The sequence below is a fragment of the Procambarus clarkii genome, chromosome 72 (genome assembly GCF_040958095.1).
Source record: "Procambarus clarkii isolate CNS0578487 chromosome 72, FALCON_Pclarkii_2.0, whole genome shotgun sequence".
Lineage (NCBI taxonomy): Eukaryota > Metazoa > Arthropoda > Malacostraca > Decapoda > Cambaridae > Procambarus > Procambarus clarkii.
The window spans coordinates 3,378,926-3,401,558 of record NC_091221.1 but is presented as its reverse complement, the minus strand read 5'-3'; the positions used below and the strand labels follow the sequence as shown (position 1 = coordinate 3,401,558).

At 41.8% G+C, this 22,633-nt stretch overlaps 1 protein-coding gene across 4 annotated transcripts in view; it reads right to left on the bottom strand.

Annotated features, from left to right (window-relative positions):
* Positions 1-304: 304 nt before the first annotated feature.
* Positions 305-22,633, bottom strand: part of LOC123773592 (uncharacterized) — a 633,080-nt gene continuing 610,751 nt past the window's right edge. For all 4 annotated transcript variants that reach the window (XM_069312332.1, XM_069312334.1, XM_069312333.1 and 1 more), the window contains 5 exons: positions 16,987-17,073; positions 14,079-14,292; positions 8,956-9,095; positions 5,297-5,515; positions 305-2,853 (listed from right to left, as the gene is read on the bottom strand). In XM_069312332.1, the coding sequence (XP_069168433.1) occupies positions 2,098-2,853; positions 5,297-5,515; positions 8,956-9,095; positions 14,079-14,292; positions 16,987-17,073 (1,416 nt within the window). In that variant the 3' untranslated portion in view covers positions 305-2,097. The remainder of the gene's footprint in view (positions 2,854-5,296; positions 5,516-8,955; positions 9,096-14,078; positions 14,293-16,986; positions 17,074-22,633) is intronic.

The window sequence follows — 22,633 nt, the reverse complement described above, 5'->3', positions numbered from 1 at the left end:
AATGAGCAATAAACATGCTCATTATATATAAAGATTATATATATATATAAATAATATAAAGTTTTAATACATTTATCAACAGATGCAGCACTCTGGCTGCATCTGTTCCTATTTTGTTTTCCTAATCAAGGCTTCCATAGTACATACAAGCTACTTTCCATCACTGACTAACCCTGTTATTAAATTTGATCACACAACTTGCCTACACAATAGATGGCTGACCTACTACTGTAATCACTCGTGTGTCAGGCTTAAAATAATGGATCTATGATACAAGACAAATCAGTGAGATTGATACACACAATTTTTACCTAGAATTTTAATATAAGACTATTTATAAATAGTGATGACACATACTTCTGTACAATACAAAAGTTGGAAGAGTAAAATTTCACTAGTTTAGGAAATATAGGACTGCAGAGACATTCTATAATGTGACCTTTTAGGAAGCGCATCATTTGAAACATAAAACTTGGTTCAGTCCCGAAATTAAACTTTCCACCTAGAAATTTTTTTGTGAAAGTAAATAATAAATAGAATGAGATTCAGTGAACTAAAATGAGCAATAAACATTGTGATTATATATATAAAAATAATAATAAATTATAATACATAAGTGATATAATTATAAGTGACTAAAAGATCAATGAACAAAAAATTTTGACATCACAAGGCTATATGTTGAAAGATGTGCTGGCATTTGTTTGGTGAGTACACAGCCAAGCTTATCACGGCATGTTGTGTGGGGAGGCGGCCACCTCCTCCAGTTATTAAATAGTTATTCAATAAGTTGAAATGATTCTTAACTTCTGCAAACTTCAAAATAACCTGAATTCAGTTTCCGTTGTAACAAACACCTTCGGCAGTATGAGTCTGCTTGACCTCTTGAACAAGATATTACAAATAATTTTCTAACCATTTATAAACTCTTTTTGTAAATTTGTTACAAAAATCAATCGTTTATATTTTATTTCAAATAAAACAAAATAATTACATAAAAGACAACAATTTACAGTATTGATGTTTGATTAAATTACAAAACTGATTTAATATATATATTTTTCTTTGCAGCTATGAAAATACAAAAGTTAACAGAATGGGCAATTTAATATAGGTCAATGTTCATCTTTTTATTAATATAAAGTTCACTTCAGAATAACAGATCTTCAATATATACTTTTAAATAAGGTTTTGCAAGTATATTTCTTGGATCACAAAGGGAAGGGTTGTTTGATTGGCTTTTCATTTGAACTTTCGCACAATAAAACTACTACTGAGTAAGTATAATAGACGTCCAGAGTCAAGTACAATATTTATTACAGCTTCTCATACTTCTATAGTGTGTGTGTGTGTATGTGTTTATATATATATATATATATATATATATATATATATATATATATATATATATATATATATATATATATATATATATATGTGTGTGCGTGAATATATATATATATATATATAAATACACATGTATATATATATACATGTATATAAAATGATATGGTAATAGTTGATATAATTCTGTTAAGAGACAAATGAAAGACAGGCTATACAAGTTGGCTGCATTACTTTCCCAGCCACTTTTCCTATTGCAGGAACATCTAGAAAACCCTCGATACTAAAGAACAGGAACTGCACTGCACCACTCATTACGGGGGGAACTTCTGAACAAGTATTTAAGTACTGACCCTCTCACACCTCTAACTCACAGTACTAGCTATACAGAGGAATCTCGTTCAACTTTAGGTAGGTCCTGCATTATACCATCAACTATTAAGTAATTATATTTTGATTGTGTTAATTTTTTCTTAACTTGCTCTATCTGCATACAGAGGCTTTACATAATATAAACAGTTTGTCAAATACCTGATATGACAGCACAGAAGAGGATAAATTAGATCATCAATTTGCAGTAGGAATATATTGATTTTGTGTTTTCAAATTGCAGGGGTAATATTTTTACTTTAACACCCAGAATACTAAAATATGAACAAAGTTTAGAGTATATGATTAAAGGGTTTATAACGGCAGTCTATAAATGGGTAGTTCAAGGGAATCTGTAGTTCGCTTTAGTTTGTGTCTAAATTCTCATGGTGTGGGCAGTTCTGGAGCAGCTACACTAATATCATATTTTACTCCATCTTCTGTTTCACCAGTTAATGAATGAGAAGAACCCATACGTTTTTGAGAACGTACAGTGAAGGGTACTTCACGCCTGACTGAATCCTTTTCAAATACACTGCGTGCAGTAACGAATTTCGCTTCGTAATCCACTTGGGGATCTTTCCTATGTTTCTGTTCTGCAGCATGGCTGTGACGTGCTTGAGAACGGGGGCTGGCAGGCAGGACGGTAGCAAGATGGGCACGGTAGGAGTGAGATTCAGTTTGGGTAGAAAGAACTGTGGCTACAGCACCTGTTGTGGTCGATTCGGAGGGTGGGGAATCGAGTGCAGAACTATGTGGGTCATCACGTGATGTTTGTGTGCCTTCCCCTACAGGAATATTATATGCACCACGAGAATGATAACCTGATGAATTATCTGTAGATGGAGTTGACTGTCGTGTATCTAAATTATTTTCATCTAATACTGTCGTATGGGTGCTACGATGATCAGTATAGCAGCCTGAATCACGCCCATGGTCACCACGACGAAGTGCTGCTTCAGTGGTGTCTAAACTTTCTGGAGGATCAGGTTCAGGCTCAGAATCAGCATCATGAAGTAATGCCACAGCAGTTAACAGTTTGGCACAAGTCTCTGGATCCGTAATACCAAGACAGTCCAGGTCAGCCTTTTCCAAATCTCTAAACTGATCCAAATCTTCATAGCCATTGAGAACAAACACCTGTAATATATTTTAAATTAATATTTTAAAAATAAACTATGATGATGTGAACAGTAAAATGCAACAAAAATTATACTATAATGTACATAAAAGCAATACTGAAAGACATTTGTGTTAAAAAAGTACTAAGAAATTCATTAAAGTTACGATAAAACTAAATTACAGTTGGCATTATTTTTCCACAAGGGTCAAGACCAAAGACTGTGGATTTATGATTACCGTGTATTGACAGTTTGTTTTCACACTCTAACATTAATGTACTTTATTACATTACAGGATATACTGGTATATCATATGTATATTTGCTTGCCCTTCTTCATGACCAAAGAGGGGAGAGCATGATACTGTCTACTCCACTGAAAACTTAAAGGCAGGATGCACATTAGTATCTTAGGTGTGGAAGGATCCTACCTGGTCTTTACTCCCTGCCACAAGTGAAATATAATTCCAATAAATCTATAGCTGATGACAAGGCAGTGGTAATTTATCTGGTATTCCTTAAATGCACAGTGCATGAAGATCTCAGCCATTGCTGAAGATGCCGAGCTTCAAAGGTTGTGCCTCGGGTTTGTTGGTACAGTAACTTATCCCACTGAATGGTAGAAAGGTGCCGTCCATAATGTGGATTACGTTCTTCCACTAGTGCTGATGATGTCGACACCAAGACACCTGCTTATTTCCTTGAGGAAAGAAGCAGGTGAAATTTCCTTCCTTGTTGCAACACAGAGTTTGTCTGTAATTCTTGTAATTCAATACTGCCTCCTCTTGTGGTAACAATAGGAATAACACCTTAATATATTAAGAGGAAAAACTGCTCTCTCTCTGGCATCCATGTAATGTCTACTTGCAGTCTCGTGAGAAAGTGGATGGGATCTGATAGACATTCTGGCAAGGAATGACATTAATACTGTTGTTAGAATTCTAATGTGTGTGTGTTTGGTTGATCTTCAGCACCCATTGAGACTAGTCTTCACTTCCAGATCTTTACTACATCATTCATGCTTGCTTAAGTACTTTTGGAAGAAACACATTTGTGAAATTCTGGCCAAATGAACTAAGAAGTTATTCCTGGCTGGTAATGTGAAGGTTCCATATCTAATTTCTTTTGCTATCATAATATTGAATAAGTTAGTGTTTATCCTTGTTGATTGGTTCATCCAGGGCTGCAGATAGATCTGGGAACAGATTGTATTAATAGGTTTTTCAACTGTCTGAAGCCAGTTGAGAAAAGCTAGTTTTCTTGAAAAGCTAGTTTGTAGTCTACCCCTCTCCACATGACAAAACTTGCTCCAGTATCTGTTTTCCTGTAGGGCTTCCCTCTGTATCTCCTTAAAGTTATTTTCTTGTTGGGAGGGGGGGGGGGGAAGGGTTATCTTGAGATGATTTCAGGATTTTAGTGTCCCCGCGGCCCAGTCCTGGACCAGGCCTCTACCCCCAGGAAGCAGCCCGTGACATCTGACTAACACCCAGGTACCTATTTTACTGCTTGCTGTCCGCTCGGCCGACCAGCTCCTCTGGGAATCCAGAGTGTTTTTTTTTTTTTAATTCTTTGGGTTCTATGTAACTACCTAAGTGTAGTTACAGGATGAGAGCTATGCTTATGGTGTCCCGTTTTCCCAGTACTCTTTATTTATTTATGCATATACAAGAATGTACATTGGGAATGTGAGGATACATAATATGGTAATTACAGTCTTGTAAAGCCACTAGTACGCGCAGCGTTTCGGGCAGGTCCTTAATCTAAGAAAATTTTAAGGAGGTAAATACTTGCAAAATTTATAGACAAAAAAATGATAACAGTTACATGGTCGTATAACGCTTTGAAACTACTGACGGTTTTGGCCTCCTCCACCTTTGCTTGTTCCAACCTTCTACCACTCTGTTTGCAAAAGAAAACTTTCTAATGTTTTTTTGGCACCTTTGTTTCCTTAGCTTGAATCTGTGTCCTCTCGTGATGTTGCTGGTTTCAGGAATTCCTGTCAATTTGGTAGATTCCTGTTAGTATTTTGTAAGTGGTGATCATATCACTTCTATTTCTTCTATCTTCTAGATTTGGTAGGTTCAGCGTCTCTAGTCTCTCCTTGTAACTCTTGTTTTTCAGTTCCGGAAGCCGTTTTGTAGCATGCCTTTACACCTTTTCCAGCTTATTGATGTTCTTCTTGAGATATGGGCACCATACAACTGCCACATATTCCAATTTTGGTCTGTCAAAAGTCATGAACAGTTTCTTTAGTATTTCACCATCCTTGTAATTAAAAGCAAATCTGAAGTTGAAAAGCGCAGCATATGCTCATCGCACAATTACAACATATGCTCCTTGCACAATTTCCTTCGTGTTCCTCTGGTGACATTCAACTATCTAGAACCACCCTTAGATCTCTCTCTTTGTTAAGAGTTCTTTAGAGTACATGTGTATATGTATATACATAATGTATTAACCTACCTGTATAAGATGGCCAAGATGCAATCTTGTGAGAATTTCCTCTAAAGTACGTGCTCGACCACGACGTGGAGTCGTTCCTCGCCAAGCACGACTACGACGAGCTGGACGTTCTACCTCTTCCTCCACAAGGATAAATTTAAAGTGGCCAACACGTCCATCTACACAGCCCTTCCATAATCCTGATGGATTTTTGGCAATGATGTCAATTATATCCCCTTTCTGGAAAATAAAAATATATGATAAATGGAGAACTAAATTTTTTAAATCTAGTAAATATTGTAATCTTACCAAAGACTTTGAGGGTTATCTTGAGGTTATCTTGAGATGATTTAGGTAGGGGTAGGTAGGTGGGTAGACGATAAGCTTGAGCAGAATACTGCATAACCAAATTCCAGCCTGACTAGTGCAACCTTCTAATCCTCAATTATCAATCCTCAATCTTCAATCCTAATTCTAATCTCTACAGTGGGATTTATTTAAAGTAATTTGCACTGGGTCATTACAAGAAGAGGAGGACAATACAGAACACTCGATTCAGATCTAGATGACCATCTGAAGGCTCATTCAACTATAGTTAACGACATTAAAAATACCTGCTCTCCAAGGAATATTTTGCTTAAAATATCAAGTATGTACTACTGTGTTACACTGATAGCTGGCTACCTGGCCACTACCCCATATACACCACCAAGATGTCACTACTAGCACTGTCAACAGAGGTACTTGATCCATGTGAGTGTGTGTGTGTGTAAACATGCTCATGTAAATATCCACTGAAAATCAGAAGCTCACTTAGCAAGAAGCCAAAGCTTAAGGGTGAATTCTTAACACTGGAATTACACACTGGTCTTTTTGCTAATTGAGGAATTTGGTATAAGAGCCTATACAGAAAGTGAGATGGAGTGCCCAATCGTCTCTTACAGCAATGCTGGCAGCGACATCCAGTCCATCTAATTACCCAAACCTACCAAAATCTACTCAAAGCTACCCAAAGCTTCCTAGTATTACGTAAGTAATGAAGAAATATGATATTTTACTCACTATAACGTTGGTGCTGAAGGTAGAACATGAAAAACAGATTTTTACTTTGAAATAATTTAAGTTTATGATGAAATTAGACGAAACTAAGTGGCATGAGAGGCCATAGGAAGTCGATGATCCAAGAGACATTGCTGTGCAGCGATTTATCCAAGATATATTGTTGCCTACAGGTTATATTAAGTTAGGCTTGGATAGGTTAGGTTTGGTTTGGTTAGGTTTGGTTTGGTTAGGTTAGGTTTGGTTTGGTTTGGTTAGGTTAGGTTTGGTTTGGTTAAGTTAGGTTATGTTTGGGTAGGTTAGTTAAGTTAGGTAGATTAGATAGGTACAGAAGGCTGATATGCCAGCAATCACACTCTCCAAGCAACAATGTGTCTTGGATAAGTCACTCTAAAACATTGTCGCTTGGACCGTCGACTTGCTTTGGCGTCACCAGCAGCTTATTTTCGTCTAATTTCGTTATGAAATGATACTTTTTCAGAGTAAAAATATGTTTTTCCATGTTCTATATTCAGCACCAACATTTTAATGAATAAATATATCATATTTATTCATTACTAATGTGTTGTTAGAAAGCTTTGGGTAGCTTGTTAGGAAGCTTTGAGTAGCTTTGGGTATAAGTTATTTTGAGTGCACTTTACCATACAATTGTCATTTAGTGATCTGTCTCTTTCCTCATTTAAGGCCCCTCAGGTGCAGTTTGATAAGAATCCTGCAGTCTGAATATATTACACCACCAGAAATGGTTATCTTGAGATGATTTCGGGGCTTTTTAGTGTCCCCGCGGCCCGGTCCTCGACCAGGCCTCCACCCCCAGGAAGCAGCCCGTGACAGCTGACTAACACCCAGGTACCTATTTTACTGCTAGGTAACAGGGGCATAGGATGGAAGAAACTCTGCCCATTGTTTCTTGCCGGCGCCCGGGATCGAACCCAGGACCACAGGATCACAAGTCCAGTGTGCTGTCCGCTCGGCCGACCGGCTCCAGTCGGTGGGTTCTGGATCAGATTGTCTCTACAGGGGTGCTATTGCAGCTAATGCATTTAGGGTACATCTCAAAAGCAAGGAGGGTAGAGGTTACGTCAACAGAGATCCAAGTCATTTGCAGTAGCATAATATCAAGATTCACTCAGCATCTGGCAAAGGTTACTCTCATTCTAACCATGACCTATGGTGGTCATATGACTAAAGTCAATATCAGCAACCTGAATTTCCTGTAAATTTAACCACTAAGAAAAGCATTTTGTGTAAGTAGGTTTGGAGGAGTAAGAGGGAAAGTATGGAAGTGGAACAATGGCAGACAAGTCCAGGTTGTGGGACAGTAGACTGGGTTGTTATGAATATTTTCTAATGGTTAAGACATTCAAAGAGTGGTGACAGCCTTATAAAGAAGATATACAAGGTTAAAGAACAAGGATTTGATGATATATAGACCATGAAAAAGGTACACGAAGGATTGCATTTGGAATGGTCTTATAATAACATTCAACATTTTTCAATGTGCAGAAGTGAGCCTAAGAGCTACAGCAATCCTCTTTACCCACAATTTCATATTGGTGTGTATATATAAGTAAGAACTAACTAGCTCTACTCTTATATAATATAATCTGCTATCTGATGTCACTTTGCATGGCGGTTGGTTCCGGAGAACACAGCATTAGATACAATATAAGCAGAAAGTTACTCTGTTTCACAACCAATTTCCTGTCCTTTTAACTACCTTTTATTTTAAGCTTTGAACTAAATTTATTTTTTAACAGTATTGTATCCATGACTAACTAAAAGTCAAGATAAATAATATCTCTTGTCCCTACTGGCTTAACCCTAGAAATGTGCATAACATGTTTTACCGGTGGTGTGCGTGACCGCATGATGTTTTACCAGTGTTGTGCATCACAATGCATGATGTTTTACCGGTGGTGTGCATCACAATGCATGATGTTTTACCGGTGGTGTGCATCACAATGCATGATGTTTTACCGGTGGTGTGCATCACAATACATGATGTTTTACCGGTGTTGTGCATCACTATACATGATGTTTTAGGTGCAGTACCTTGCAATATTTGAACCTCTTGCAGGTACATGGTGTCCCTAATCAGATTTTGAGGCCAACAAACATCCGGTATCTTGAAAAGTGACACGATTTTTGGGATATTGTTCCAATACCGAGGGCATGGTTTTTTTTTAACAATATAGGAAGACAAAAAAATTAGTTTTTGAATACTCCATTTAGTGACCTCTTCGAAAATTCTGTACACCATTCAATTTTATATGTGGGAAATAATTTACATACTTTACTCAAACTAATTACAACCTAAACTAAATAAATGAAGCCATAAGAGTTCCAGTGTGGAAAGTGCTCTTACAGGGGCAAAATAAAAATGTCATACAGGCTACTTGCCGTAACACATAATCTACATACTGTACTACAACTCTTTCACAATACAAATAATTGCCTTGTAAAACTACTTTTGTAAATACAAACTAATTCTACAAAACTTGAGCCATCTTTATTGGTAACACTTGCTTTCTGCTGCTCGTATTGACAAGAAAAATTATTTTGTAAATACAAAAAAGTACATATGCAAATAAGTTCAAACTTTGTCGTAATACACCAACCTTAAACTTGAGTGCATCTCTATCATAGGGTGAAGGCTGACAGTCAACAAGGGCCCGAGCTCTGCCAATGAATGGACCGGTGTAAGGCTCTGCTTCTTCCCCAGACAATGATGATCGGTTGCTTCCTGGCGCTGGTGTAGCTGCAAGAGTGCGCACATTGAAAAGAAAGCATCTTGACTACTATTACTAACTGAAGGCAGTAAGAGAGAGAGAATAATTATTATTCAACTGATATACCCTCTTTACAGTACCTTGTGAGGTAAGAGGTATTGTAAAGAGAGTACACCGTACACATCACATACCCAAATACCAGCTTGGGCACCTGCAACAACTCAATTATGTCTGAATGTTCCCATGTGCAGGCCAGGACAAAGTACACTGGACATCAAGTTTAACCTAATACAACAACTGCAGCACTGCTGAATATATGTGCATAATAAATTTTAGTGACTGCAGCTACACATACTGTATTGCATTGGCAATACTTCTACAGACACTAGACACCAGAATCAAAGCGTATAAATGTTTGTGGAATCTTTAATATGAACAACACTTATTTAATAGACAAGAACCTATAATCATTCTCGACTGTCAAATGGGAATCCCAGGTTCGAATCCCGGGTGGGATAGAAATGGTTGAGCATGCTTCCTATCACCTAGTGCCTCTCTTCACCTAGCAGCAAATAGGTGCCAAAGTTCAACTCATTGTAGGGTTGCATCCTGGGGAGAGTTAGTAGTGTGACCTTGGAGGGACCTCAATATAAGCCTAACATACATATACAACCTGTACAGTGGAACCTTGGTTGACAAATGCCCCTCTTTACAAATTTTTCGGTTTACGAGTTCAATTTCTTTGTAAAATTTGACTTGGCATACAAGCTTTGTCTCACTTGGCGAGTTTGTTAATACACGTATGGGTCAACCGAGTGCGTGGTTCCTGGTGGCACGGGCGAGGCACGCTTCAGTTTACCAGTGTCTCTCACCTAGTGACAATTGCACTTTAATTCTTTGTGAAGAATTTTATTGTTTTGTGCTTTTTTGGTTTCTGAACATAAAAGTAATTATTATATATCATGCCATGTGTCTCAAGAAAGTCAGTGGTAAAGTTTAACCTAAGAAAATAGTTGTGAGGATGATGATAGAGCAAAATAACAAGAGAACATTCATAGTGAACGAATGTGATGTCTCACTACAGACAAGTGTTAAAACGTAGGGAAAACAAGAGTCCCTACGTTTTAAATTATTATTGGCTGATGTTACAGTATAATGGAAGGGGACTCCCCTTCCAAACACTAACACCTCTCCTCCTTTGCCCCCTGCTCACCGTCTTTCATACGCCAACAAGAGTCCTCATTAAATGCAAGATATACTTGTACATACTGTTATACAAAATATAAGGGAGTAGTATGAATAAAATGTATTTTTAAGTTAATGTTTTGTGGGGTGTGGAACGGTTTAATTCAATTTACATTATTTCTTATAGGAAAATTTGTTTCAGTTTACAAATTTTTGGTTTACAAACCATCTCTGAGGAATGGATTAAATTTGCAAATGAATTAAACTAATTAACAAATAAAAAATTTGCAAACGAATTAAATTCAAATAATTTAAATTTTACAAAGAAAATGAATGTGTAAACCAAAAAATTTGTAAAGAGGGTCATTCGTCAACTGAGGTTCCACTGTATGTATATGTATGTTAGGCTTATATTGAAGGTACCACTGTACGTACATACATACATATATACATTTACACAGAGGGGATACACAAGTTCATAAATACATGTACACTTTGTGTACACAGAGGGGTACACATACTGTATATACAAAGGTACTCCAGTGGATAAAGGAGTACCTAAGCAATAGAAGACAGCAAGTCACTATGAGGGGCGAGGTCTCAGATTGGCGAGGTGTCACCAGTGGAGTCCCGCAGGGTTCAGTCCTTGGGCCTATACTGTTTCTGATATACGTAAATGATCTCCCAGAGGGTACAGAATCGTTCCTCTCATTGTTTGTTGATGATGCAAAAATTATGAGGAGGATTAAGACTGAGAAAGATAGTATGTGGCTACAAGATACCTGCTTGATACCTGCTTGATGGGGTTCTGGGAGTTCTTCTACTCCCCAAGCCCGGCCCGAGGCCAGGCTCGACTTGTGAGACAAGATGACTAGATGACAAGACAAAGTGAACGAATGGTCCAACAAATGGCTACTAAACTTCAACCTGAGTAAATGTACGGTACTGAAACTAGGTGGTGGAAACAGGAGGCCAGACACAGGATACCGAATGGGAGATGAAGTCCTTCATGAAATGGACAGAGAAAGATCTAGGAGTGGATATCACACCACACCTGTCTCCTGAAGCCCACATAAGAATAACATCTGCAGCATATGTAAGGCTGGCTAGCATCAGAACTGCCTTCAGGAACCTGAGTAAGAAATCATTCAGAACCTTGTATACCACATATTTTGATTGTTGCCACCGGAGGCGGCTAGTTTATTGTGCACCCCCATACCCATCCTGTGAGCGGTAGTACAAAAAGCATTACAGAGGGCACAAAAGGTCTTTATCAGACCTCATCTTAGATTATTACATAAACAATATGTAAGACCGATCCTGGAGTATGCAGCCCCAGCATGGAGCCCGTTCCTTGTCAAGCACAAGATGAAGCTTGAAAAAGTTCAGAGGTATGCCACTAGGTTAGTCCCAAAACTAAGAGTCATGAGTTACGAGGAAAGACTGCATGAAATGCAACTCACGACACTAGAAGACAGAAGAGTAATAAGCGACATTATCACTACCTACTAAATTCTCAGAGGAATTGGCAGGGTAGATAAGCATAAACTGTTTGACACGGGTGGTATGCAAACAAGGGGAACAAAGAACAAAGGTGTAGACTGAGTACCTAAATGAGCCACAGGGACGTTTGAAAGAACTTTTTAAGTGTCAGAGTAGTTAACAGATGGAATGCATTAGGCAGCGATGTGGTGGAGGCTGACTCCATACACAGTTTCAAATGTAGATATGATGGGACCCCAGCAGGCTCAGGAATCTGCACACCAGTTGACAGTTGAGAGGCGAGACCAGACTCAACCCCTGCAAGCACAACTAGGTGAGTACAGTATACTGTACCCCTAATATAGTTCTGAAATGCCTTATCCTTGCTCCCTTTTCTTCACACTCCCGTTCCATTTCCGTCTTCACAGATGGGTCTAAGTCTGCAGATGGTGTTGGCTACTCCGTAGAATTTCCTGACTATACTGTACATAAATGTGTTGCTTGCCTCCGAGACTAGCATCTTCACGGCTGAACTTTATACAATTTTGTATGCTCTTCGTCAACTGCTTTCTCGCTGTCAATCTTCCTTTGTTGTTGTAGTTGACTCTTGCAGTGCCCTCATGGTTCTAGTCCTTGAATCCTGTCCATCCTGTGGTCGTCAAAATTTAACATTGCCTGTTTCTTATCTCCGGCAGATTTAGCACAGTCGAGTTTTGCTGGGTTCCCAGTCATATTGGTGTTTCCTTAAACGAGCATGCGGATGCTGCCGCTAAGGAGGCCATCCGCACTTGTCCCATTTGCCGCAAAGGTGTTCCTTATTTCGACTTCAACCCGCTGGTCTTCTGTTACTGGTAACAAGCTGCATGCTCTTAAGGGTAGTGTGTCCCCATGGCCTTTCTACTACCACAATAACCGTTGGTGGGAAACGGCTCTGGCAAGGTTACGTATTGACCATACCCGTTTAACTCCCAGGCACTTAATGGAGCGCTGCCCTACTCCTTATTGTCCAAACTGCATTGTCGCCTCTTACGGTTGTGCATTTCCTTGTTGAATGTCTGGACTTCAGGACGTGTAACACCCATGACCCCCCCCCCCCTTAGAGTTCTCACTCAGGGAAGCCTTCTCCAAGAGGTCAGCCCAGAGGACCTCCGGATATCTTGTATGTTGATTAAAAAATTCCTGGGTTAGTCTTAGTCAGCATAGTTTCAAGTATGTAATATTTCATGATACTCTTGTCAAACATTGCAAGGGAATTAGACTCCAGATTCTTATGTGTAAATATCCTTGGATCTCCCCCTTTTGGCCAGGTCAGAGGTCAGTCACACATGTAATTAATAACTCCTCTCTTGAGTGTATGGTGAATGTCAAACAAGCTTAATTGAAATATTTTTTAAGTGTTTGTGCACGTTTGGCCCGACCCCCCTAGCATTTCTGATCTAGGTTGCAACAGTAAATCTCGCCTCCCCCCTTTTGGGGTATATATATTGGTCCTGTAGAGATTTAGGAACAGAGTGCGGGACAACGGGATCGAGAGCGGGTCTGTGAAGAACATCTCAGCCAGGGAGAGACAGAGGTCTTAAGGTAATGTGTGTGATCTCTGAGGTTTTGTTCCATGTCCAAATTTCTTAACTTTTGGCCAGTGTTAGAGTAGGATTTATAAGTGTGATTAGCATAATTTTGATATCTCAATAAACTCATGTTAAATTTCCCGTCTGTGTCAATTGTTGAATCCTCTTAGCCTTTTGGATATAGTGGCTGACAACTGTTTTCATAATTAATGACAGTCATAGAAAGTACTCTCCAAGTCAAGCAATGTTTCTTGCCTCGTTGCTTGATATAGTCTCAATGTCAAAGGCAGATGGTGGCAGCGTATTTAATCCGGTGTAGCATTTCCTTGTTGGCAGTGTACCTTTGGTTCCGGTGTAACCATCATATGTCAGCTCATAACAGTGTTACCAAGTGCAACCGATGGGGAAGTGTTACTCAGGATAAGTAATGTTTTTATTATTAGTTAAGTATACATTATAGTGGTGTTCCATTATAGTGGTGATACATTTAGAGTGGTTTTACAGACGTCCTCGATAGAATCCTTGGTCAATCAATCCTTGGCGAATCAGATAACTTTGATATCGTTCGCCTTATGCACTTTTGTTCTTGTATTGGTATCATTCGTGATATTTAGCGCCTTTTGAATATCGCACACATTTGATGGTGCCACATAGCCTTCCCGGCTTGGTGCCTTCTTTTGATAATTACTTTACTTAAAACCTTCATTTCTGCAAGAACCTAGACTCATTTGGTAGGGAAGCTCAAAATATCACAAGAACAATTTTGGTGAAACTTACCGAGAGGAACAGAGGAGGGGATACTCTCATAAGAAGCCGCTGCAGGGTGGTGGTGAGCGGGCGCCGTGAGCGACGCCCCAGGCTTCTCACCGCTCCCCGCCGGCCCCGGGGAGCTGCAAGTGCTGCCTCGCGGACTTTTAAGCCGAGATATTTTTTTCTGCATGTCACGTCGAAGTCCACGCATACGTCCTACTAAGGACGCTGATCCTGTCCGCTGTAATAATAATAATAATAATAATAATAATAATAATAATAATAATAATAATAATAATAAACCTTATGAGACATTTGAAGGCACCAAAATAAATTCAGAATATAACAGATAATTTCCAGGTTTCTGAGCTAAAAAATGAATGCCTGAAACATTATGACTGTCATAGGAAATTTGGGCTACATAGCCTTCCCGGCTTGGTGCCTTCTTTGATAATTACTTACTCTGGTTTAGGAAGATCTTAAGAGTCACAACTTGACCTATACATGCATTTCATAAATTCAATCAGTCGACTTCACTAAAATTAGTTTCAGTATTGGCCGTAAAAACTGATAATTGTCCCAATTGAATGACCATTACAGCAAAATATCCCTTCTTGGGTAAATAAAATAGTTTGTGTAATTATTTCATCCAATGACCCTGATGTTAATTTAGGCATCTTGGACTGTGAACTCCCTTTAACATATCTGCACAGCGGCAGTCAAATTACTGAGCCATTGGGTCCAATGATGACATACGGCACAATATTAGAAACGGTACTGCCGCAATTTGTATTAAAGTTATAAAAATTGAAATACTACACAGTTGAGTTTGGGTTGTGCAGCCCGGGACGTCGATGCTCGGTAAAAATGTAAACAAACTAATATTGGTGTTTGCTAGCGTGTATTATAGTGTCCATCTGTCCAGTTACCGTGTATTAGTGTCCATCTGTCCAACTACCGTGTATTTAAGTGTCCAGCTGCCGTGTATTGAAGTGTCCATCTGTCCAGTTACCGTGTATTTAAGTGTCCAGCTGCCGCGTATTCAAGTGTCCATCTGTCCAGTTACCGTGTATTTAAGTGTCCAGCTGCCGTGTATTGAAGTGCCCATCTGTCCAGTTACCGTGTATTTAAGTGTCCAGCTGCCGCGTATTCAAGTGTCCATCTGTCCAGTTACCGTGTATTTAAGTGTCCAGCTGCCGTGTATTGAAGTGTCCATCTGTCCAGTTACCGTGTATTTAAGTGTCCAGCTGCCGCGTATTCAAGTGTCCATCTGTCCAGTTACCGTGTATTTAAGTGTCCAGCTGCCGTGTATTGAAGTGTCCATCTGTCCAGTTACCGTGTATTTAAGTGTCCAGCTGCCGCGTATTCAAGTGTCCATCTGTCCAGTTACCGTGTATTTAAGTGTCCAGCTGCCGTGTATTGAAGTGTCCATCTGTCCAGCTACCGTGTATTTAAGTGTCCAGCTACCGTGTATTTAAGTGTCCAGCTACCGATTTGAATACCTTGCCGCCCTCTGTGGTCTTGAAATATTGACACCACTTAAAGGAGATTATAGTTCTTCAATTCTGTAACAATTGTTAATGAATAAATCACGAAATGTATCGATATATTGTTTTCTTATATACCCTCATAGTTCTAGTGTTAGCTATCACGAGATCTTGTTAAATGACGAGGGTTTTTATGATGAAAACTTAATATGATAAGATTCAATATAAATAAGAAAAAGTTGCATTAAACGCTATACTTGAAGCCTAGCAATGTTCAAGTTCAGCATACACAGGGGATCAATGAGAGGATTTTAGGTATTTGGGGTAAAACGTTAATTATGTGAAGTTAATTATATTGAGACTGATAGAGCCACTTAAGCGTAAATATAGAGGGGGGGGGGAAGAGTGTATTATTATTATTTTTTTTTTTTGAGATATATAGAAGAGTTGTTACATTCTTGTACAGCCACTAGTACGCGTAGCGTTTCGGGCAGGTCCCTGGAATACGATCCCTGCCGCGAAGAATCCTTGTTACAACCAAGTACACATTTTACTGTTGCGTTAAACAGAGGCTACAGTTAAGGATTTGCGCCCAGTAAATCCTCCCCGGCCAGGATACGAACCCATGACAAAGCGCTCGCGGAACGCCAGGCTAGTGTCTTAACACTACACCACGGAGACTGTACATTAAGTCTTAGTGTGGTGCAGAAAGACGGCAATAATTAGTTTGTGGGAGGCAAGCAATGACAAACGAGTCATTGGTGAAGGAGTGTGATAGTGTTATCTTGAGATGATTTCAGGGCTTTAATGTCCCCCGGCCCGGTCCTCGACCAGGCCTCCACCCCCAGGAAGCAGCCCGTGACAGCTGACTAACACCCAGGTGCCTATTTTACTGCTAGGTAACAGGAGCATAGGGTGAAAGAAACCTCTGCCCATTGTTTCTCGCCGGCGCCTGGGATCGAACCCGGGCCCACAGGATCACAAGTACAGCGTGCTGTCCGCTCGGCCGACCGGCTCCCTTAAATAAATAAGTGTAAATATGTTTCTCCAACCTGTCCTCTTAAAAATAACGTCGCTTTTGCACGTATGGCCGAAAGTGGACATAATTTGAAAATGAACAAAAAATGAAAATAAATTTGAGATTTTTTTTTGTCAACAACAGTAAGTTAAGGGTCCTCTGATAGGTTAGGAGGACAGGAAATTCTCATAAAGTTTCAAAACGTTATGAAAAACGTTAATGGAAACTTTCCTCTCTTAACCTTTCCGAGTAAGCCGGACTCAAACAGAAAACGGGGCAGTACGTCACTTTTGTGAGTCGATTTCATTTCAAATTACGTCCACTTTTAGCCATAGCGTGCGTACGAGCCAAAACGACGTAATTTTTAAGAGGACGGGTTAAGAGGACGGGTTAAGAGGACGAGTTAAGAGGACGGGTTGAGAGCACATACCTCGCCCTCGCCCTCCTGCTCCTCGTAGTCTGACGAGTGTGGTGGTGACTGGCCATCCTCGCTCCCACCACTCACACTGCTGCGACTCTGGAAATATAACAAACATGAACTCATAAAATTGTGCAAGATACATAGATACAGCATGTGTGAAGTGTATCAGAACACATCTCTCTCGTATCACAGAATTGTTACACGTGTACAGAAAGAACTTTATCTAGTACAGGCTTCTCAGCTGTCACCAAGTATTCGTATACTTTTACACGGGGTAATTCAGACATAATGAAAGGTGACGAGGCTTGTGTTTACATGTGTTCTGTCATGTCATCTACAGTACAAGTGTCATCTACGGTACAAGTGTCATCTACAGTACAAGTGTCATCTACGGTACAAGTGTCAGTGAATGGTATCGTTAAAACTTAGTCTGGCAGAAGCCTACGACATCGTAAACACTCACTTTTCTACCTATAATATGTTTTCTACATCCCTAACTATACACAAGTTATTGAATGGGTAGTGGTTACTGCACGAGGGATTACTCTACACTCTGAAGGTACACCTCCACGTGAGGGATTACTCTCCACTCTGAAGGTACACATCCACACGAGGGATTACTCTCCACTCTGAAGGTACACTTCCACACGAGGGATTACTCTACACTCTGAAGGTACACCTCCACACGAGGGATTACTCTACACTCTGAAGGTACACCTCCACACGAGGGATTACTCTACACTCTGAAGGTACACCTCCACACGAGGGATTACTCTACACTCTGAAGGTACACCTCCACACGAGGGATTACTCTACACTCTGAAGGTACACCTCCACACGAGGGATTACTCTACACTCTGAAGGTACACCTCCACACGAGGGATTACTCTACACTCTGAAGGTACACCTCCAGACTAATACACCGTCATAATACAAAATTAACTAAATAATACTAATTAAATATTCATTCGGATTAAATACAAGAATTCAAACAATATATGTGAAGGCCCCGTGTGGAGGATAATGGGGAAGCTCTCTCACCAGAGTCACACAAGGGAGGAGAGTCACCCCTGCTAGTGATATTACCACCTTGCCTTCCCTTCCCTTCCCTTCCCTTGCCTTCCCTTCCCTTCCCTTGCCTTGATACCAGGGGTCAAGGTCCCCGCGGCCCGCTCTCTGACCTGATCGTAGATGTCTTCAACAATCTTGGAATTATTTGTATCCAAGTTGGCAGTTTAAGATACAAGTGCTTAGAGGAGTACAAGAAGATCAGGGGGCCCCTATTGTTATGTGAGCGATGGCCACGAATGTGCCAGCATACTAACTAGACACGGGGAGGTCTGCCCTGCTGTCTTCAGGGCACGGGGAAGTCTGCCCTGCTGTCTTCAGGGCACGGGGAAGTCTGCCCTGCTGTCTTCAGGGCACGGGGAAGTCTGCCCTGCTGTCTTCAGGGCACGGGGAAGTCTGTCCTGCTGTCTTCAGGGCACGGGGAAGTCTGTCCTGCTGTCTTCAGGGCACGGGGAAGTCTGCCCTGCTGTCTTCAAGACACAGGAAGTCTGCCCTGCTGTCTTCAAGACACAGGAAGTCTGCCCTACTGTCTTCATGACACAGGGAAGTCTGCCCTGCTGTCTTCAAGACACGGGGAAGTCTGCCCTGCTGTCTTCAAGACACAGGAAGTCTGCCCTGCTGTCTTCATGACACAGGGAAGTCTGCCCTACTGTCTTCAAGACACGGGGAAGTCTGCCCTGCTGTCTTCAAGACACAGGAAAGTCTGCCCTGCTGTCTTCATGACACAGGAAAGTCTGCCCTGCTGTCTTCATGACACAGGAAAGTCTGCCCTGCTGTCTTCAAGACACGGGGAAGTCTGTCCTGCTGTCTTCAAGACACGGGAAGTCTGCCCTGCTGTCTTCATGACACAGGGAAGTCTGCCCTGCTGTCTTCATGACACAGGGAAGTCTGCCCTGCTGTCTTCATGACACAGGGAAGTCTGCCCTGCTGTCTTCATGACACAGGGAAGTCTGCCCTACTGTCTTCAAGACACGGGAAAGTCTGCCCTACTGTCTTCAGGGCACGGGGAAGTCTGCCCTGCTGTCTTCAAGACACGGGGAAGTCTGCCCTACTGTCTTCAAGACACGGGGAAGTCTGCCCTGCTGTCTTCAAGACACGGGGAAGTCTGCCCTGCTGTCTTCAAGACACAGGAAAGTCTGCCCTACTGTCTTCAAGACACAGGAAAGTCTGCCCTGCTGTCTTCAAGACACGGGGAAGTCTGCCCTACTGTCTTCAAGACACGGGGAAGTCTGCCCTGCTGTCTTCAAGACACAGGAAAGTCTGCCCTGCTGTCTTCAAGACACAGGAAAGTCTGCCCTGCTGTCTTCAAGACACAGGAAAGTCTGCCCTGCTGTCTTCAAGACACAGGAAAGTCTGCCCTACTGTCTTCAAGACACAGGAAAGTCTGCCCTGCTGTCTTCAAGACACAGGAAAGTCTGCCCTGCTGTCTTCAAGACACAGGAAAGTCTGCCCTGCTGTCTTCAAGACACAGGAAAGTCTGCCCTACTGTCTTCAAGACACAGGAAAGTCTGCCCTGCTGTCTTCAAGACACAGGAAAGTCTGCCCTGCTGTCTTCAAGACACGGGAAAGTCTGCCCTACTGTCTTCATGACACAGGAAAGTCTGCCCTGCTGTCTTCAAGACACAGGAAAGTCTGCCCTACTGTCTTCAGGAACAACTATAATTTCACTGGTGTCAAATTTAAAGTTTTGGTTTAATGTCAGAGTTAAAGTACGTTTCGGTCCATCCTGGACCACTGTCAAGTGTATTGTGATAATGGTCCACAATCGACTTGATAATGGTCCAGGACGGATCGAAACGTCGTCGTCGTCTCCTCATCTTCTAGTGTGTGGTCTGGTCAACATTTCTTCAGCCATGTTATTGTGAATTTTCATCTGCAAGATTTTTAATTCTTTTTTTTCTGTACTTGAAAAGTACAATAGGTATGATACCTGGTTGATACCTGGTTGATGGGGTTCTGGGAGTTGTTCTACTCCCCAAGCCCGGCCCGAGGCCAGGCTTGACTTGTGAGAGTTTGGTCCACCAGGCTGTTGCTTGGAGCGGCCCGCAGGCCCACATATACCTGGTTGATGGGGTTCTGGGAGTTGTTCTACTCCCCAAGCCCGGCCCGAGGCCAGGCTTGACTTGTGAGAGTTTGGTCCACCAGGCTGTTGCTTGGAGCGGCCCGCAGGCCCACATATACCTGGTTGATGGGGTTCTGGGAGTTGTTCTACTCCCCAAGCCCGGCCCGAGGCCAGGCTTGACTTGTGAGAGTTTGGTCCACCAGGCTGTTGCTTGGAGCGGCCCGCAGGCCCACATATACCTGGTTGATGGGGTTCTGGGAGTTGTTCTACTCCCCAAGCCCGGCCCGAGGCCAGGCTTGACGTATGTATGATGTTGTCCAGCCTATATAATACAGAGATGGGTATTCAGAGAACATAATTTCCATGCCTATGAATACCATACATATTAATACATCTCTGGTAATGTGAGTATAAACTATACTTCATTTTTCCAATATATATCATCTTTTAAATTACAAGCTGAATGTTACTTATTTTTCGCCAAAACTAGTTTTATTTAAACGGCTGTACACCTGTTTAGTTATCTTGAGATGATTTCGGGGCTTAGCATCCCCGCGGCCCGGTCCTCGCCAAGGCCTCCTTTTTTGTTACACATCTCCAGGAAGCAGGCCGTTGCAGCTGTCTAACTCCCAGGTACCTATTTTACTGCTAGGTGAACAAGCCCATCAGGGCGAAAGAAACTCTGCCCATTTGTTTCCGCCTCCGCCGGGGATCGAACCCGGCACCTTAGGATTACGAATCCGGAGCGCTGTCCACTCACCCGCGAGCCCCCCCCCCCCTATAAATGTACAAACCTTTATGAATAAACTATTTATATTCCCAGACAATATAATATATCGTGACAGTACGAACACGTGCCGGTTGAATGTACGAACACGTGCCGGTTGAATGTTCAAACACGTGCGCCGGTTGAATGTTCAAACACGTGCGCTGGTTGAATGTTCAAACACGTGACGGTTGAATGTTCAAACACGTGCGCTGGTTGAATGTTCAAACACGTGACGGTTGAATGTTCAAATACGTGCCGGTTGAATGTTCAAACACGTGACGGTTGAATGTTCAAACACGTGCGCCGGTTGAATGTTCAAAAACGTGCGCTGGTTGAATGTTCAAACACGTGCGCTGGTTGAATGTTCGAACACGTGCGCTGGTTGAATGTTCGAACACGTGCGCCGGTTGAATGTTCAAACACGTGCGCTGGTTGAATGTTCAAACACGTGCGCTGGTTGAATGTTCAAACACGTGCGCTGGTTGAATGTTCAAACACGTGCGCTGGTTGAATGTTCAAACACGTGCGCTGGTTGAATGTTCGAACACGTGCGCTGGTTGAATGTTCGAACACGTGCGCTGGTTGAATGTTCGAACACGTGCGCTGGTTGAATGTTCAAACACGTGCGCTGGTTGAATGTTCAAACACGTGCGCTGGTTGAATGTTCAAACACGTGCGCTGGTTGAATGTTCAAACACGTGCGCTGGTTGAATGTTCAAACACGTGACGGTTGAATGTTCGAACACGTGACTGTTGAATGTTCGAACACGTGACGGTTGAATGTACGAACACGTGATGGTTGAATGTTCGAACACGTGACGGTTGAACGTTCAAACACGTGCGCTGGTTGAATGTTCAAACACGTGACGGTTGAATGTTCAAACACGTGCGCTGGTTGAATGTTCAAACACGTGACGGTTGAATGTTCGAACACGTGACTGTTGAATGTTCGAACACGTGACGGTTGAATGTACGAACACGTGATGGTTGTATGTTCGAACACGTGACGGTTGAACGTTCGAACACGTGACGGTTGAATGTTCGAACACGTGACGGTTGAATGTACGAACACGTGACGGTTGAATGTTCGAACACGTGACGGTTGAACGTGTAACACCCATGACCTCCCCCCCCCTTAGAGTTCACACCCAGGGAAGCCTTCTCCAAGAGGTCAGCCCAAATGACCTCCGGATTATCTTGTATCTTGAGGTTATCTTGAGATGATTTCGGGGCTTTAGTGTCCCCGCGGCCCGGTCCTCGACCAGGCCTCCACCCCCAGGAAGCAGCCCGTGACAGCTGACTAACTCCCAGGTACCTATTTACTGCTAGGTAACAGGGGCATTCAGGGTGAAAGAAACTTTGCCCATTTGTTTCTGCCTCGTGCGGGAATCGAACCCGCGCCACAGAATTACGAGTCCTGCGCGCTATCCACCAGGCTACGAGGCCCCCTCGTAGCCTGTATGTTGATTAAAAAAATTCCTGGGTTAGTCTTAGCATAGTTTCAAGTATGTAATATTTCATGTTACTCTGGTCAAACATTGCAAGGGAATTAGACCCCAGATTCTTATGTGTAAACATCCATGGATCTCCCCCTTTTGGCCAGGTCAGAGGTCAGTCACACACGTAATTAATAACTCCTCTCTTGAAGAGTGTATGGTGAATATCAAACAAGCTTATTGAAATATTTTTTAAGTGTTTGTGCACGTGTGGCCCGACCCCCCTAGCATTTCTGGTCTAGGTAGCAACAGCAGTGTCCC